The sequence below is a fragment of the Armigeres subalbatus genome, unplaced genomic scaffold, assembly GCF_024139115.2.
Source record: "Armigeres subalbatus isolate Guangzhou_Male unplaced genomic scaffold, GZ_Asu_2 Contig937, whole genome shotgun sequence".
Lineage (NCBI taxonomy): Eukaryota > Metazoa > Arthropoda > Insecta > Diptera > Culicidae > Armigeres > Armigeres subalbatus.
This window is the reverse complement of record NW_026943741.1, coordinates 1416519-1436647: the sequence shown is the minus strand read 5'-3', so window position 1 is coordinate 1436647 and position 20129 is coordinate 1416519. Positions and strand designations below refer to the sequence as shown.

Sequence of the window (20129 nt, the reverse complement as noted above, 5' to 3'; positions counted from 1 at the left end):
TCCAGAGGCTATTCCGAAATCATTTGGTCTTATATGTGGGTTGGAGACTATTCGCAAATGACCACGATTAACCTGAATGAGGAAGTAGAAAGGAATTGTTCACTCTTTGACGTCTTTGAAGAAGTTTTCTCACCGCCCATCGATTTATAACTAAAATATATTTTCGCTTTCCTGTTCCTTAAAATCTAGTATTAAATTATCTTCTTTTATACATAATACAAATCTGCATATTACGCATTGTTCATTTCGTCTGTAGTTTCCTCCTACTGCCCTCGCATAAACAAATAATAATCTGTTCCAAGAGCTTACTGATAGTCTGTGTCCTAACTTCGAATTTCTCTTGCTGTCTTAAAACAAATATAGCAAATGTCATTCTAAGCTTAAAAATAATTGACAAAAATAAAATAGCATTGCCGGAAACAGAAAAATGATCTCACACACACAAAAAGAAAGACAGAGAGAAAAAATAGATAAACTAGAATGACACCGGTTTTTTTGTATTTATAATATATGACAATGTATGAAATGTATCAATGAGAGAACTAAGAAACCGAAAATTCTAGTATGGGTAGAAGAAAAAGGCACATTATAACTCTCTTATTTCTTATGTTCTTATTTTGTTTCACAAAGGGAACAATCTTTCCCATTCAAACACACATTTTACAAAATAGTGTAAAATTACAGACAAGAAGATAAAGTTATATTAAAATGGAAGACCCAACGGAGAAGTCAGTTCTATGTAGAGGAGTGAGTTGACGTTTTCCTAGCTCAATCAACAGCTCATTCAGCGTGCAAATCGAATGCCCTTCGCCGTTCACGGGGAAATTGTGGTCTTCTAGAATTATTCTACAGGATTGATAGAACAAAAGCAGAAACTTGTGGGCGAGATTGTTAAAAGTCAGGTTTTAAGTAAAAATAAAACCGCGTGATAAGAGAAGATGTAGCGCTATTTCTCGGCTTCATTCGCATCAGTTTCCGCGGTTTTATACCTATGCGACGCTTCGATTTCGAATTTAATAAAAGTTTTATTATTTCAACCATAACGGACAGATAAGTCAAAAGTTTAATTTTACTTATAAATTGCATTTGTTCTGTTTCGCATGTGTATGATTTCTAAACTGTGGCCTATCATAAGAGGATGCGCGTTTAGTAGTTATACGGTCCGTACTGCGATCCGTGATAGTATGGCTGCGGGTAGAGCTGAGGTTGAGGGAAACCACCATAGGGGTAAGGGGCTGCTTTGAGGATACACTGAAACCGGAGACAGAAGGTTAGCGATGTGCGATAGAGGATAGCTTATTGTGCCGGTAGTTGTGCTCTCGGAAACACCTGAACCGCCCGAAATTGGGTACTTACCTGGCATCAAGTATTGCAGGTTCAGTTGCTCTTCCTTTTCGCGTTCACCGCGAAGGCAAACGGCCGCCCCGGACAGCAGTATAGAGGCCAACAGACTGGATGCCACACCGGCCCAGGCCACGATGTAGGACCAATCGTACGAGATGCGGGTGTTGTCACGGAGAACCTGTAAGTGTTGATATGGGTAATGGTGGGTTTAAAAGTTAGCTACCTAGTGATGGGTGAAGAACCAAAAAATATTGATAGGGAATTTATTGTAATTGTCAATCCATCAAGTATTGAAGTAACCTAAAAATGATTCCATTATTATATGCTTCAGAGTTAACATGGCTAATCACTAGTAAACGCATTAAAAGGAAAAAATAAAGAACAGTTCAAAAAGAAACAAGGAGATTAGTACTAAAAACGGCTTTTTAATGAAGTTGTTTAAGTTTTGTTGGAATTTATTTGTTAAATTATAAGAACTACGTTCAAATATGAAGGGAGCAATTCAAAGCAATTCAAAGAATCGGAAGATATCACAAGAGTTTATTTTTTGTTGTTGAATAAGAAGTTGAACTATACAGAGAGCGTAAGTTATTTTGATGTGTTCATCCCCTTTGACCATTAATCGCAATAGTTTCGCGAGCACTCGACACCACCATACCGAGGAACGGCAAACCACTAATCTATTGGTGGAAGTGAGAGATTCGTAGATCTTTGCGCAACTTGCCTTAACCTTCCGGAACTCGCATGGTCCTGGATCACTCATGCAGCACCGCCGGACTTGTGAACGATAAACATACTATTTCGACGGTGGACACGCCTCCTCTACGATATCTCACGCCACCTGAGTGGAGCAAGGATGAATCCGAGGATGCCGGTGGAAGACGCGACAGTTCAGTTACTCACCGACCCAACTGATCAGCTGAAACATTGGTTCGAGCATTTCGAGCAACTTCTTCAAGTTTCGACGACCGACCAACCATCACTATCTCAGCATGAGCCGCCAAGGGTGCGACGCATTACTCGCGTCAACTCCGAAGCTCCATCATTGCAGGATATTGAAGCAGCCATCCGAAGCATGAAATCCAACAAAGCTCCCGGGGTCGATCGCATTTCAGCAGAGATGTTCAAAGCTAACCCCATGCTATCTGACCAAATGTTGCATCAACTATTCTGCAATATCTGGAACACTGCAACTTTTCCGGCTTACTGGATGCAGGGCGTCTTAGTGAAGGTCCCCAAAAAAGGAGGATCTGGCAGTGTGCCACAATTGGCAGGCATCATGTTACTGTGCATTGTTCTCAAAGTTCTGTGCAAAGTTATCCTAAATCGGATACAGGAGAAAATAGATACGACTCTCCGACGGCAGCATGCAGGATTCCGTCCAAGAAGATCATGTGTGGTGGCCTCAAAATTGGATCTCGAAAGCTGAGCTCCATCGAGGAGCTCCAAAACCGATATCGACAGAAATTCGAGTGCGTAAACGTAGATAGGTCGGCCACACATTACGAAAGAGCGGAGACGAAATCTGCAAGCAAGCGCTGGAATGGAATCCAGCAGGACATCGCAGTAGAGGCAGACCCAGGGGCTCGTGGCGGTGTAGGAATCTGACCTGGGCCCAAGTCAAGGCTAAAGCTAGCAGCCGCCTAGGATGTAGATCTTTCACGTTGGCCCCATTTCTCCTTTGTGTTATAATATCAGTGTTGTCGTTTTCAAACAAAATGTTTCAGAGTTTTCTCTTAATTTTGGTTTATTTTATTTTTTCTCAATATTTTGGTTCTGGAAACTTAGCGTTTCAACGATACACGCGAAGTAATCCATACAACTGGGATTAGCGAAGGCAAACATTCATGTACTCGAGGGGCTTGCCCTTTCTCCAGACTTAAATTCGCTTTAAGATGTTTTCGATACGAAAATTTGCAATATATATGACATCTATAAGGCGTAAGCTACTGTCGTGAAGTTCAAGAAAGTGATCAAAACAGCAAAACACTGATTTACTGGTCATTTTAAATTATCATTAGTTGGCCAATCGGTCACAAGTGGCGCGCGCATCGCATTTGCTCGAGTTTGACGTTTGCTCACTAACGCCATCTGGTTCGTGATTTGCCCAACTAAGTGAAAACAACAGATTTCATTAGTGTTTGCACGGCGATGAATTTTATGAGTGAATGTTCCATGTGTTATGTCTATTTGTCTGTGCTAGCTGTATGTACCCGGTCTTAACCGCGATTGTCAGTTTGATTTCGCAGCTGTTGAAATTGACAATTTGATTTCGCTAAAACCAGTTGATAAACGTAGTTATCGTGTTTTGTTGTTGATACTTCCTCAGTTGATGAGAAAGTCAAAATATTGGTTAGAGAACATCCAATGATTGAAAGAAGGTAGAAGAAATAAATTCTTGTTAGGAAATTATATTACCGAGAAAAAGATGTTTACCGAAACTGTCCTGAATTATCATATTCAGTTAAATGTTATATTTGGGAAAATGTCATATTCGGGGAATTGTCATATTCGGGGAAATGTCATAATCGAGGAATAGTCATAGTTGGAGAAGATTGTACGACAATTCCCCGAAAACCAATTCCCCGAATGCAATTTCCCCGAATGAAATTTCCCCGAATAACAATTCCCCGAACGTAACATTTCCCCGAATGTAACAATTCCCCGAATGCAACATTTCCCCGAATGCAACATTTCCCCGAATTTTTTCCATAGTGCATATAAAACTAAAACTGAAAAAGAAATCTGCGTCGTTTTACATAAATTCGCATAATTGGCTTTCGACATAATTTTGAGCTGCAACAAACGTAAGGATCGCGGGACCATTTGCTTAATAATTGTAAAAAAATAAATAAATTGTTGGTCATTGGGCCGAAGACCATTATGCCGAACCGTCATTAGGGCGAATGAGAAGTAAGAAGTGAGAAATAAAAGTGAGTAGTGAAAAGTGAGAAGAACGTAATGAAAAGTGAGAAATGAAAAGTGAGTAATGAGAAGTGAGAAATGAGAAGAGAAATGTGAGATGTGAGAAGTGAGAAGCGAGAAGTAAGAAGTGAGTAGTGAAAAGTGAGTTGTGAGTTGTGAGTAGTGGAAAGTGAGAAGTGAGACATGAGAAGTGAGAAGTGAAACGTAAGAAATGAGAAGGAAGTACATAGTAAGAAGTGAGAAGTGAAAAATATGATGCGAGAAGTGTGAGTTAGGAGCGAGAGAGGACGAAATTCGAAGTGAGATGTAGGAAGAGAGAATGGAAAAATGAGGAAGGAGAATAGAGATAAAGGAAGAAAATCAATGCGTTTTCCGGTATAAGTCGAAGGAAAGGGATAATGTTTTTTTTATTGATAATTGCTTCGCCCGGTTTTAGAAGAAGACGAGTTTTAATGCCTTTTTAAAATGAACACGATTGCCCGATATAGGAAAATGAGGGTAGATGGACCCTTCTTCAATTGAAGACCTGAGTTGCCTGGAGTAAAGTGAAGAAAGGAGATAATGCCTTTCTTAAATGATCGCGTCTTCGCAGTATAAGGACAATTGAGGGGATATTGCCTTCTTTAAATGAACACGTCGATTAATTCGATAATTTTTTTTTCGGGTATATAATTGATATTTATTGTCAGATGCGATCTCATATATCATAACTATTCCGGCCAAACTCGTCTACATCAAAAGAAGAGACTACGTTTATCATTACCTTCTTCTTCTCTCGTCTATCATTACCTTATTGCAGGCAAATTCCTTCTTCTGAAAAGGTAATTTCATTCTATTCTGGCTTATTTCAAGCTAACGCCTAATTCTAATGAATAGATCACAACTACCGTTTCCTTAGACCAGGTAGATATAAAAAGAAGAAATAACATTCACTTCTTCATTACTTTTGGGAAACACCTACTTCCAGAGTAGAGATCAAATTAATCCATTGCGTTATTCCGAGTAGATGCATTATTTTTAAAGAAGGGATGACATTCACCATTGCCTTATTCCGGGCAGACGCATTATTATTTTTTGAGGATTCATATCCACGATTACACCCCAGCAGCACACATGTTCCACGTAGGTAACTGCAACTCACATGTAACCGGACTTTATTACAATGAAGTTGCTGCAACCATTTTTGCCTGACTTGTGCTGCTCGGGCAGCAACTTCTTAAGAAGGGATGGACCTTACATATGACAGGAGTTTGATTTCACAAATTTTGACCATGATGCTTTCGATCGGAATTTCTGTTCGCGATTCTACTCCATCAAAGAAATTCAGCCTTTGTTCGACTATTTTAGAAAAAAAAAATGAATAGGAAAACACTTTATTCTAATATCTTTATAATTTAAAGGAAGATCAAGGGCATACAATACTATCGAAAGATTTGATCATGTTCGGTATTTCCAAAGAGACACTCTAGAACAAATCTTTGAACGCTGCTCTGTTCGGGCGCTTATGGTCGATGACAATTATGTGTTGGCAAAAAATACTTTGTTTTCGGGGATTTGTTACATTCAGGAAAATGTTACATTCAGAATTATTACATTCAGGAAATTACATTCGGGGAATTGTTACATTCAGGGAAATTGCATTCGGGAAAATTGCATTCGGGGAATTGGTTTTCGGGGAATTGTCGTACAATCGTTGGAGAAGTGTCATTTTCGAGGAATTGTCATATTCGGGGAGCTGTCATATTGGAGGAAATGTCACATTCGGGGAAATGTCATATTCGGGGAAATGTCATATTCGGGGAATTATCATATCCGGGTAAATGTCATATTCGGGAAAATGTCATATTCGGGGAAATGTCATTTTCGGGGATTGTCATATTCGATGAAATGTTATATTCGGGGAATTGTCATATTCGGGGAAATGTCATATTCGGGGAATTGTCATATTCGGGGAATTGTTATATCCGGGGAAATGTCATATTCGGGGAATTATCATATCCGGGTAAATGTCATATTCGGGAAAATGTCATATTCGGGGAATTGTCATATTCGGGGAAATGTCATTTTCGGGGATTGTCATATTCGGAGAAATGTCATATTCGGGGAATTGTCATATTCGGGGAATTGTCATATTCGAGGAAATGTCATATTCGGGGAATTGTCATATTCGGGGAAATGTCATATTCGGGGAATAGTCATAGTTGGAGAAGTGTCATTTTCGAGGAATTTTCATATTCGGGGAGCTGTCATATTCGGGGAAATGTCATATTCGGGGAAATGTCATATTCGGGGATTGTCATATTCGGGGAATTGTCATATTCGATGAATTGTCGTATTCGGGGAATTGTCATATTCGGGGAAATGTCATATTCGGGGAATTGTAATATTCGGGAAAGATTCTATGGCACTGCTTCGAATGTCACTAACCCGAATGTCACTAACCCGAATGTCACTAACCCGAACGCCAGTACCCCGAAAGGCTATTGCCCCGAATAACCCGTTACTCCGAATGGTCACTACCCCGAATTATCATTACCCTGAATGACCTTACCCCGAATTTGTCAAATTGTTTCCCCCAAATTTGTTAAAAAAAACATGTACTCACTTTCTCGCTCACTTAAATACTTTATTAGATTGCGTTTCAATAATGAAGTTGAAAATAGAAACCTTTAAAAATAGTGACCTTTCTGGGTACTGGCGTTAGGGGTTGTGTTGTGACATTCGGGGCAGTGGCATTTGGGTTAGTGTCATTGAACCGTCGGGGAAATGTCATATTCGGGGAAATGTCATATTCGGTGAAATGTCATATTCGGGAAATGTTTTCAAGGATATGATACTTGCGGAAAATATTATTTTCGGGGATATTTTATTTCCAGGAAAATGTTTATTTTGGGAAATTTGAAGTATGCCCAACGCCCGATAAGCCTATCGTACATTATGCCTTACGTTTTTCACGCCTGACGTATTGATGCTAAATTTCACGCACCTTACTCTTTCTTTACACCTCCCGTCCCAATATTTAAGAATATCGGTCAAGGGGCTCAGAAGTTTTACTGAAGTGGTAGTTTTCTAAATAATATACCACACGCCACGTAACCACCTGTACGTGTACGTGTCCCAAATTTGGTTTAAATGTTGCGTTTAACAGGTATGTAAAAACGTTCGTGTCATTAACATGTCCCTCCTTCCTTTCTCCTTTGACCCTCCCATCTATTATATAATCGTCTCATGACAAAGAATAAGTGTTCGATTTTACTGTTTTCTAAAGAGTTTCCCTTCCCCTTACCCTCCCCTCTTGTTCCAATGTCCGTCCCACCTCCTTTGAAGATAGTGAATGTGTGTTCCACATTTGGTTGATATTGGTCAAGTGATTCAGAAGTAGTTAACAAACATACATACATACATAGATTGGTTTATGTGAAAACAAAACCAGCAGCTGCAGTAGAGATTACTGTGATGCAGTGAACACCATGCTCACCCCGACAACAAAAACGTTGCGGGTCGGCTGCGGTGACCTCCGTTGTTGAAGATCGTAATGATCACAATTCTGCTTGGTGAGACGCCCGCATTCAATAGATTCTTCCTCTGCGTTGGTGGGACGCCCGCAAGAAGAATAGTGTTGTTGTGAATCTTAATGATCACAATTCTGCGTGGTGAGACGCCCGCAAGAAAAATGTTGTTAGTGTGGATTAGAATGATCGTAGTTCTGCGTAAGTGGAACGTCTACAAGAAGAACAATATTATTGTGGATCACAATTTTGCGTGGTGGGACGCCAACATTCAATATATTCTTCCTCTGCGTTGTAGATCTTAAGGATCACAATTCTGTGTGGTGTGACGCTCGCATGTAAGAGTTTCTTCCTAATGCAAAAAGAATGGTTGTATTTTGGACCCGAAAGGTCAAAAGTGTTCAAAAAGTTTGATATCATTGAGGACAGATATCCCCCACGATTGTAAGCGGTCCATCGATACTGTTCTGGTTACGTTTTCTGGTTTTATGTTGCTGGTAATTTTACATTTACAGATACACAGTTCAATAGACGTGTGCTCAAAGAGATTAGAGGCGACGTTAGACGAGCCAAATAACGGTAAGGCCGCTGGAAGGACGGAATCCCGGCCGAGCTTCTGAAAGTTGGGAGTGACCAGCTGAACGAAAAAATCCATCAAGTTATTGAAATGATTTGGGAGAGAGAAGAAATGCCTTCGAGCTGGATTGATGACATCATATGTCCTTATCTACAAGAAAGGGCACAGACTCGTTTGTGCTAGATATCGAGGTATATCAGTCCTCAATAATGCCTATTTAGGGGCCCTCCTTAGCCGTGCGGTAAGACGCGCGGCTACAAAGCAAGACCATGCTGAGGGTGGCTGGGTTCGATTTCCGGTGCCGGTCTAGACAATTTTCGGATTGGAAATTGTCTCGACTTCCCTGGGCATAAAAGTATCATCGTGCTAGCCTCATTATATACGAATGCAAAAAAATGGTAACCTGGCTTAGAAACCTCGCAGTTAATAACTGTGGAAGTGCTTAATGAACACTAAGCTGCGAGACGGGTCTGTCCCAGTGTGGGGAAGTAATGCCAATAAGAAGAAGAAGAATAATGCCTACAAGCTAATCTCCCGTAGTCTGTTTAGAAGAATGCATCCGTTTGCGGAGACCTTTATCGGCGAATATTAAAGTGGTTTTCGAGCAGGACGATTAACAACGGACCAGATGTTGACTCTGCGACAAATCCTTGATAAATTCCGGGAATACAACTTGCGGACATTATCTGTTTGTTGATTTGTCCAGCACCGAAATCCGTCCATTCCAGAAGAAATCAATAAATTAAAGGGGGTTCAAAGTAATAAATTTATAAACAATTTATCGTGTCCTGTTCATATACTTGACAGTAAGCTTTGTTTTACGTTTGATTGATTGATTCAAATGCAAAGCATATGTAATCTAGATTTTTTTCAATCACGAGTCGATGGTACAGGTACAGCAAAAGAGAAATTTATTATGGGTTTTCCTAATAAGCACCCACCTAACATACTTCGTCACGGGGAAAAGGAGGGTTCGAGGAGCGTGATGCTCCATAAATATTAAAAAACGAGGGTTGAAAATAGCCATTTTTGCATGGCGTACTTTATGAATCTTCAGTCACCAGTAGCTTGCAAGCAAAGGCGTAGGTTTACCAATCCGCAGATGGCGAGTTCGATTCTCGGTCCGGTCCAGGATGTTTTCGGGTTGAAAACTTTCTCGACACCCTGGGCATAGTGTTTCCGCTGTACTTGCCACACAAAATACATTATCATGCAATTTCGGGCATAGAAAAGCTTTCAATTAATAACTGCGGAAATTGTAATAGAATAAGTTGAAAAGCAGGCCAAGTTCCAGTTGGAATGTAGAGCCATAGAAGAAGAAGAAGAACACTATATGGATCTTCTCGATGTATTGAAAATATCCGCATATTAAATATATCTAACCAGATGAGAATTTTGCAAGTGTTTTAATTTCTGTTTTCTTTGCCTGGTGCCCATGTAGCGGCTTATTAGCGCAATCCCTCTCAGGCGTACTAATCGGTCCATTCCATTTAAGTTGTACTCGAAACCTCAAATCTCTTCACCCATAGAATTGAACCATTACTCACCGTTGTCCAGCTCTGGTAGTAGTCATCGCCGACGACCTTCTCCTTCTCGAAGAACTCCACCGTGTGCCACAGTCCCATGGCCCCGGCGGCGAGTAAACAGGCTGTCAACATCAGAATGGCTGTAGCCGTGATGGCACCGGCTGATCGTTTCCAGCAGCCAGACAGTCCGGTCCAGAAGGCACAAAAGATGGCAACGAAGCTAAAATCAGATGGAGGGTGCGTTAGGAAACATGCAAGTTTGTAGAACGCTAATTTGGGGGTTTAAAGGAGGAACCTGAGAATAAAGGCGGCAATGACGGAACGGGCCAGATGTAGACGAGCCATGATGTCCTCGTTGAAGCCTGGTGATGACTTATCCTCCTCGGTCTGGGGGAAGTAGTCGATATTGGAACAGTGGGTTTCTACCGGTGAGAGGTAGATTTGAACTGAAATTAGAGAAAAGATGATCGAAAAAATGTTAAATATATTTCCAATGTTGTTGGAGAAAATGATTTAAAGAAAAACATAAACAGTATAAACAATATTTATATACCGAAAATAGTAGTTTCCGCTTCTGTAATGAAGAACTGTGCATCCTCACCTAAATTGATTTCAATAATATTGTCAAATTATTGGCTGGAGTTATTATTGATGTGTTTTTGGTTAATCATAAAAATAATTAAAGGTAGGTATGATTTTGAACTAAATTTTGAACGTCAACTTCAATTTGATCAACGTACTTAGGGATCTTTTTGCCTGCTTTGCTTTGTCGAGCGTGAGATCGAAAAAGTATAGAATTTTATAATCTATCACACCGACACTTTCAACACTGAATTTAGAGGAAATTGATAGGAAATTAATCAATAAAGACTGGCATTGAAATTCAATATGGTGAATCATGCATCGTAATCAATAATCAACATCGATTAGAAATAATATTTCTGCTATGATTTTGGTTGTTTTTTTTCATTCAATGATCATTATCGGTAATGATCGATATTCGATAATGATTTTTTTTTTTGAAAAAAATGGAACGCAGCTTTGCAATCCAAAACCAATATTTGACCGGAGTCCCCGAGATGATTAGTCCAGAAGGAATTGATTAGTTTGAATTGGAATTCAATGGGATTGTATTAACTCGTCTTATGACAAGTGATTAGTTTTGTAAAATATCATTTTTCCTTTTTCTGGCCGCGCTTCAAGCAATAAAAAATCAACTAGAATTTGTGGTCCCTTTTGATCGGTAGTAAAAAAATCTTTGAGAAAAATGGAACGAAAACGAAGACAAAAGTTCCGTCTGGACTAATCATCTCCAGGACACCAAACAAACTTTCGTTTTAGATTGCAAAGCCGCGTTCCAATTTCTTCCAAAACAAAATGTTTACTACCCATCATGAGGAGCCCCAAAATTCAGTTAATTTTTTATTGCATCTTGAAGCGCGGTCCAGGAAAGAGAAAAATGAGAATTTTCAAAACTGATGTTTTATTCGACTTATCATCTCCAGGACACCAAACAAACTTTCGTTTTGGTTTGCAATAAGAGACCACATAATTCACTTAATTATTGATTGCATCTTGAAGCGCGGCCCGAAACGCATCTTGAAGCGCGAGAACGAAAAAAGCGAGATTTTTCAAAACAGATCAATTCTTTCTGGGTTAATCATCTCCGGGACTCCAAACCAACATCTTGCAGCACGGTCCGGGAGAGAGAGAAAAAATATTTTTTTTCAAAACTGACCAATTCTTTCTGGACTAATCATCTCCAGGACTTCAAACAAACCTTCGTTTTGGATTCCAAAGTCAAAAAGAAAAGAAAAAACCCAGATTAATCCACCTAGCGGTGATGATGCCTTTCTCGTGCGGTAAAAAAAATAGTATTTTGGGCATTACTTCTAAGCCCATCGTCAATTTTCAATAGGAAATAATGAGACAAGATTCTGCGTCTAATGCAACCTGTTGCGAGGAAATCGGTTCAGGGCAAGTGCATTAAAAGTGATCTAGATTTTTTTACGCGCTTTTTTATGAGAAAAAGTATTTTGGCCATAACTACCAAGCCCATTGTCCGATCCGTCCAATTTTCAATAGGAAACAATGGGGCAGTATACTGCGTCGAATGCATCCTGTTGTGAGGGAATCCGTTCAGGGTAAGTGCATTAAAAATGAGCTAGACTTTTTTACGCGCTTTTTTATGAGGAAAAGTATTTTGGCCATAACTTCTAAGCCCATAGTCCGAATCGGCCAATTTTCAATAGGAAACAATGGGGCAGTATACTGCGTCGAATGCATCCTGTTGTGAGGGAATCCGTTTAGGGTAAGTGCATTAAAAGTGAGCTAGACTTTTTTACGCGCTTTTTTATGAGAAAAAGTATTTTGGCCATAACTACCAAGCCCATTGTCCGATCCGTCCAATTTCCAATAGGAAACAATGGAGCAAGAAACTGCGTCGAATGCAGCCTGCTGTGAGGAAATCCGTTTAGGGTAAGTGCATTAAAAGTGAGCTAGACTTTTTTACGCGCTTTTTTATGAGGAAAAGTATTTTGGCCATAACTTCTAAGCCCATAGTCCGAATCGGCCAATTTTCAATAGGAAACAATGGGGCAGTATACTGCGTCGAATGCAACCTGTTGCGTTGAGGGTAAGTGCAAAAAAAATGAGCTAAACTTTTTGCTCTTTTGGTGCGCACATACACACACACACACACACACACACACACACACACACACACACACACACACACAGACATCACCTCAATTCGTCGAGCTGAGTTGATTGGTATATAACACTATGGGTCTCCGAGCCTTCTATAAAAAGTTTGTTTCTGGAGCGAACATATAGCCTTTACGTATACTTAGTATACGAGAAAGGCAAAAAGCCGCAAAGTCGAAAAAAATCTTCACTACCGATCATAAAGGACTACAAACTTTTTGGTTGAGTCTTGAAGCGCGGCCCAAGAAAGATAAAAATGAGATTTTTTAAAACTGACCATTTTGGACAAAACATCTCCAGGACTTTATACCAACTTTGGTTTTGGATTGCAAAGCCATGTTCCAATGCGGCTTTTGAATCCAAAACTAAAGTTTGTATGGAGTCCAGGGATTGGTCAGTCTGAAGAAGTTGATCAGTATAGAAATTGTCTAACTAATTACTGCACTAGCTCGTGGTGCTTAAAGATGTAACCAAAAATTAACCAAAGTTTGGGGTCCTGATGAACGAAGTCTTATGGCAAGTGATTCAAAAATAGCTATGCAGTCCATAAAAGTATGCATGCTGAGAGCAACTGATCTAGAACGGGGAAGGGTCGTTTGGCCGAAACCCATTTGGCTGAATACCACTAGGCCAAAAGTTGGCCGCTAGGCCACTAGGTCACTAGGCCGAATATACCATTTGGCCAAGTAGACCATTAGGCCGAAAATCATTTGGCCGAAAGGGTCGTGTGGCCGAAAGGTTCTTTTGACCGAAAGGGTCGTTAATCCGAAAGAGTCGTTTGGCCGAAAGGGTCATTTGGCCCAAAGGATCATTTGGCCGAAAGGGTGGTTTGGCCGAAAAGGTCATTAGGCTTAATAGGACATTTGGCCGAATAAGACATTTGACCGAAAGGATCATTTGGCCGAAAAGGGCATTTGGTCGTTTGGCTGAAAGCGTCGTTTGGTCGTATTGGTCACTTGTCCGAAAGGGTAATTATGCCGAAAGGGTTATTAGGCCGAATAAGACATTTGACCAAATAGGTCATTTGAAAAGTGAGAAATCAGGAGTAAGACGTCTCAATTCTCATTTCTCATTTCTCACTCTCACTGTAAAAATGAGGAACGGGAAGTGAGTAGTAAGACGTTTCACTATTCACTTCGCGCTTCTCGCTTTTTACAGCAAGAAATGATAAGTGAATAGTGAGACGTCTCACTTCTCACTCCTTATTTCTCTCTTCTCACTGTAGAAAAGGGGAGCGAGAAGTGAGTAGTGAGTAATCTCATTACTCACTTTGCGCTTCTCACTTTTTCAGCGAGCAGGGATAATTGAGACGTCTCACTTTTTACAGTGAGAAGAGAATAATGAAGGGTGAGAAGTGAGATATATCTCTTGTGAGAAAGTGAAAGTGAGAAATTACACTTTTCAAATGACTTATTGGACCAAACGACCCTTTCAGCCAAACCATCCTTTAGGCCAAATGACCCTTTCGGCCAAATGACCCTTCCAGCCAAATGACTTTCGGCCAGATGAGTTTCGGCCTAATGGTTTGTTCGGCCTAGTGGCATTCGACCAAACGGCTTTCGACCGAATGGGTTTCGGCCAAACGACCCTTCCCCAACTGAATACTATATAAAATAGCTCTGTTTGTCTGTCCGGTGGCTAGCCAACCAGACGCAGCACGCGGGGAAATTCTCACAAAAAATAATATATTTGACACTTCAGTTCTTTTTTACTATCAGATGCAGAAAACAAATCCAGTGACGACCTTAGACAATTAGACACAGCATTTTATGAAAAAAAAATCACAGACAACAAACGTTGAAAATTTTGATTTTTTTAATGCATGAATTATTGAGCCGTTTATATCGAACAAAAAAAAATACTTGCCACAAAACACTGCGTCCACAAATAAACTAGTTGTAAATAATACCCTTGGGCTCTGTGAGCCTGTATGGACATAATCAGTTAATTTCTATTCCATTTTAGAAGTAGTTTACCTAGAAGACCAAATGATCTAAGCTCCAGGATAATTTGGAGAACCTAGAACATCTGTAGGAATATTTACTATGCCATGCCTGTAACGATTATAAGATTGTTTAAAGCTTAATTCTCGTAAAAAAGCAGAATCAACATCAATTGAAAAAACAACGAAGATACTGAAGAAACATGAATGCAGTGCCGGGTTGACACTCGCAAGTTAGACAATTAATGTTCAACTAGCCACGTTTGATATCTCTCTTGGCATGGACATCCCTTACTTTCCATACAAGCTTGCATTTTAGATTTTTAAGCCGCGTTCCATTTCTTTCACCAGGGATCACTAGAAACCCCAAACCTCAGTACATTTTTGGTTTCATCTTGAAGTGCGATCCAAGGATGTTTTCGATCATTCAGTAATTTGCGTTCGATTATTTAGTAGTTTGTCATTCCAGAAGCGGAATTTCAAAATGTGTTGTATGGTGGACTTCTAGTGCGAAGAGCCCTCTACAACTCTTTCTAATGGTTTGTTGTTAGAATTCAACTAATAACGGAGTTATAGCGCTAGTTGCAGTAACTTAAACTAAATGATTGAAATTTGGTCATCATTTAGTCTTAGTTACTGAAACTATAGCTATAACTCCGTTACTAATGAAGTTCAAACAACGAACCATTAGGTAGAGTTGTAGAATAACCTTCGCACTAGAAGTCCACCATACAACACATTTTGAAATACCGCTTCTGGAAAGAGCTATTGACAAATTACTAAATGATCGAACGCAAATTACTAAATGATCACTAACATCCTTGGTGCGATCCAGTGTTGCGCAGTGTCATATGATGAATTATAAGTTTGTTTATGTTTACTGGTAAATGTGTTGAGATAAAGTTTTCATTATCCCCAAAATACGCAAACGATTTACAGTATTTGCCCTATTTTCAATCGAGTTGAAAAAACATTTTTATTCTTCCTTTGGCGAGGCAGAAGTTCTGTTACGTTATTATATTTTTCTTCACTTTGTGGCCAAGCGCATCCATAATGAACATTGTAATTTTCTACTTCATATTTATTTTACCTCTACTCATTCGCATACGAAAAAAAAACAAAAGCGGAAAATTTAAATGAGTGGAAATTAATTCGAACAGAGCTACTGCAAAGAAAGCTAATTAATTTCCCCATCATCGTTCTCTTTCTTGAACCTTTCTTCTAATCATTTTTTGTGTTGTATTTGAAGAGAAACGGGAAGCGGTGTAAACCAATGCACCAGGCTTTGCCGATGACCTAGAGGAAATGCTTGGGAAAATGCAAAATGTAAATTGCTTCGCGATTTTTGGCCACGATCAAATACAAACAGATTACAAAATTACAAAAAAAAATCATCCTAAGAAAATCACAGTATGTATGTGATAGTACGAGTTTTCTCCATCAGTTGATGTTGAAACTAACGTAAACCCATTCTTCGAAATAAAATGATAGCCTCTCAGTGTCAGTACAACAAGCCACTAGAAAAAAAAATCCAATTATTGTCATTGATTTCATTTGTTGCAATAATAAACATAATTAACGAAATTTTCAGATTGTTACATCTGTTTGTCTGCTATCGACCGTTATTGGTAAAATTGATCACGTTTTTGGTCTGAATTCTTCTCCGCAAGCTCAAGTGTTTCAACTGCGTGAGCAACCAAGCGTGCATCTCTATTATAGGTTCTTCCAGCAGCCTTCGCTAACCGATGCGGTCACAGTGACTTGCCTATAGATTCCACCCGGCCTGCGGATACGGTGGACTGGACCGCGCTGAAGAAACAGTGATGTAATTTTTTGGTCCGACTTTGATACGCTTTGGGTACTGCCTGCGCGCGATACGCAGTTAGGGCTATGATCATGCTCTCGATCTACCAAGCAATTCAAGGATATTTCTTCACTAGTAATATGCAAAGCAAGACCATACATGCAGCACCCTGATGACGCCTGGGTTCTAATCTTGATCAGTTGTGAAAATGATTATCATTTTATCAATTTATAGACAGATAGAGTAAATTGGTGAAAAAAACCTCAATACTAATTATTCACCTACGATAACGAACCGACGGAAAGTAAACATGGACCAAAATTGCGGCGAAACCCTGCTGCAATGCAGTGGGCATCAGATCTAGGGTTTCGCTGGGAAAGGCAATTTTGCGCCGGTTTGTATTTGTACCTCGGATGATTGAAATGATTGCGGCGCAAAATCGTGAATTAGCGTTGCCGTCCGTCAGTCAGTGGATATATGCAACGCACCGGAACGGAACGGTGGAATTAATCTCGACGATGGTTGAGAAAAAGTTCGCGGTTAGACGGACGGGTTGTCGAGTTCACGGGGAGAAATAAATGTAGTTCCAAGTTCACCGTTTGTTTTCCTTTATTTTGGGCTGCTTTATGTTGTTGATTTTGACTTAATGAAGAATTTGTGTCTACGAGTGTAACGGATGATGGTGCAATCGGTTGCAGTTTGAAGGACAGAAGTGGTTCAACGAAGTATTGTTTGGTTGGGTACGTACTGATCGTTGTCATGGCGGATTGACCGTTGTATCCTTTTCAAGCTGAACAACTGTTTATATTGTATATTGACTTTTCTTACATGTTTTTTACCATTTTTAATGGATTTAGAAAAGCACGAATATTGCTTGGTGGATAAAATGGTTTAGAAATTCTCAGAATTTTCTGACTTTTTGCTGGACTTCCAAAAAAAGTCTTCTGAATTCATTCACGAAAAAATTAATGAATTTCTTCCAGAAATATTTTAAATTTATCCTCGAAAAGTGTGTTTGTCTGATATAAAAGTGTCTCCTGCATACAAAACTTAGTAAAAACAAACAAGAATGTCATCCAATACGCAGTGGGGGTAATTTTAATTGTTTTACGACTCTGAGAGTATTTCCTCTATTATTTCTTTTGTTTTGAGTTTGCCGAAAACGTTGCCTCTTATCAATAACGTGTAACATAAGCATTGCATCATGATTTTATTTAATCGCATTTTTCTGGACAGACGGAGGTTATTTCATCTTGAATTTTGGAAAACGGTTTAGAGATTTTCAATAAAACTCTTGGAGCTTCTCAAATAAACATTTTTGGAGGAGTTGTCTTGAAGAATTGCTAAACCACCACCCCGAAGTACTCATGATGAAACTGATTAATAAGGAATCGCTACGAGAATTTCAAATAGGGGAACTGTACCGGTTTTGGCCATGTTCCTAATTTTCCTAAATTTCCTAATTTTGCGAATAACTCCAAAAATAAAGCAATTCGCAAGGGTTTTATTAGTTCCAACAAGAGATATATCCATCATGCTTCAACCCTGCTTTGAACTGATCGATTATTTTGGAAAAATATGTATTTTTCAGGGTTGGCCAAATTAGGCACTAAGTTGGCCAAAACCGGTGCACTTCCCCTATATTAAATTAATGATTTTGTGTGTGTTACTTCTACGTGAAGTTAAACGATTTACAATTATATGGAAATGCTAATATCTAAGGGTATGCGATAACACACTTTTTCCTAACGAAACGAAACGAAATTCAAAATGTCTATGTTGATTCGGATCGAAACGAAACGAAATATAGATTTACTTTCGAGACTTCGAAACGATACGAAATCAAGATTCATTTAATTCGAAATTTTTCGAAACGAAACGAAATTTAATTTTTTTTTTTCGCGGATTTTTTATCAAATTGGTTTTACATTATGTAAGCAATTCTGATTTCACTTTTTCGAAGTCAAATAACTGCGACCAATAGAGTTATGATAACAGAAGAAATAATCTGAAAATTTCAGATTCTACTATTAATCGTAACTTTTTTCTTTTATTTCAGGTACCTGGCTTCAAATCAGCGGCGGAGAAAATCCCAAGAGATTTTCCCGACTCATCGATCAGCTCGTAGGAACTGGTGCCTATCCGAGCTTTGACCGTACAAGGGACGTAGCATGGTGCTAGTTTGGCATTAAATTTGCCTATTGCGGAGGACTGCTTATAGTTTCTTTTGAATACTTTTTGGCCGACTGCATAGACTGGGGCTAGTTTTCGACGACGTAAATTGTAATGTTGTGAGTTTTTCTTGTATTGTTTTTCTAGATTCCTGATAACTAAATCTCTAATAAATTGGTCAATTCTAACTTTGTTTTCCAACCTTTTCTCATCCGAAACATCTATCACATCCCTGTCCACCCGGTGTTCGTCTCCTCTACCTACGACTTCATGCCCGAATACAATTTTATATGGGGAAAACCCTGTCGAACTGTGCGGAGTTGTATTTAGAACATGTTCCACTTCAGAAATCCTACTATCCCATAGAGTTTGATCCATTCTTACATACGTTCGGACACATGCGTTGACGGTTCTATTCAACCTCTCTACAGGGTTGGCTTGGCTGTGGTGTCTTGAGTTGGCCCAGTGTTGGATCCGGTATTTTTCCAAAAGAGCTTTAAATTCTTTTGAGAGAAAGGTCGAAGCATTATCTGATATCAGACACTCAGGAACACCATAACGACGAAACCAACTCTCTTCGAGGATTTTTATTACAGATTGAGTGGAAATCTTTCGGACTGGGAACAGCAAACTAAACTTGGAAAACAGATCCATTACTATCAGAAGGTGACAGTTTCCTGTCTTACTTCGAGGTAGGGATTGAATATAATCCAGAGCATTTATTTGGAAGGGCTTGGTGGTCACTCTTTGCTGTCCCATGACCGGATGTTGGGAATGATTACTGGGCTTGCTTTCTTGGCAGATAGTGCACTTCTGAATGTAAGCCTTTATTTCTTTAGCCATATTGGGCCAGTAGTATCGCTTGCGTATCTTCGCCAGTGTTTTCTCGTAGCCTAAGTGAATGGCCTCATCGTGTTCTTCGTATAAAATCTTTTCTTTTAAGTTCGAAGGAACACAAATGTTCCACTCAAAGCGGTAGTCTATGTCACCAGGGTTGGCAACGAACTTTTTAAGAATTCCGTTTTCGAAACGAAAGTCCTTAAAACATTCGGGATCTTCCTCAACTTTATGAATCATGTGGCGGTACCAATCGGACTTCTCTGGTAGGGCGCAGATCTCTTCCACCCTCTTCCATGCCCTGGACAGAGCATCAGGCACAATATTATCAATCCCTTTGCGATGTTTAATCTCCATGTCGTGTATTTGGAGTTCAAGACTCCACCGACATAAACGAGAGGACGTTTTCCAACTACTGCGTAGAATAAACGTTAGAGCTGACGCGTCCGTGATTACGGTGAATCGCGACCCCTCAATATAACACCTGAACTTCTCCAAGGAACTTAAGACCGCCAAGGCCTCTTTTTCAGTGGCCGCATATCGCAATTGGGGTGTGCTGAGCTTCTGCGAAAAATAGGCTATGGGTTTGTCAATGCCTTCATACGTTTGCGTCAGGACACCTGCTATTGCCGAATCACTGGCGTCACAGTGAATGCTAAACGGCTTAGTAAGGTCGGGGTTTGTCAGAATTGGAGCACTAATCAGTAATTCTTTAATTCTGACAAATGAGGTTTCGGCCGTATTATTCCATTTGACCGATTTGGGATGATCTTTCAAAAGATCGGTT

The 20129-nt window shown here is 39.6% G+C and overlaps 1 protein-coding gene across 2 annotated transcripts in view; it reads right to left on the bottom strand.

Annotated features, from left to right (window-relative positions):
* Positions 1-139: 139 nt before the first annotated feature.
* The window catches only part of LOC134204838 (transmembrane protein 235-like), a 107836-nt gene continuing 87846 nt past the window's right edge, over positions 140-20129 (bottom strand). Inside the window, exons 3-6 of one of the 2 annotated variants that reach the window (XM_062679635.1) lie at positions 10177-10327; positions 9903-10101; positions 1336-1522; positions 140-1235 (exon numbers count right to left, since the gene is read on the bottom strand). In XM_062679635.1, coding sequence (XP_062535619.1) covers positions 1147-1235; positions 1336-1522; positions 9903-10101; positions 10177-10327 — 626 coding nt within the window. In that variant the 3' untranslated portion in view covers positions 140-1146. Of the gene's footprint in view, positions 1252-1335; positions 1523-9902; positions 10102-10176; positions 10328-20129 lie in introns of both variants that reach the window. The other variant, XM_062679634.1, reaches the window with a different exon arrangement.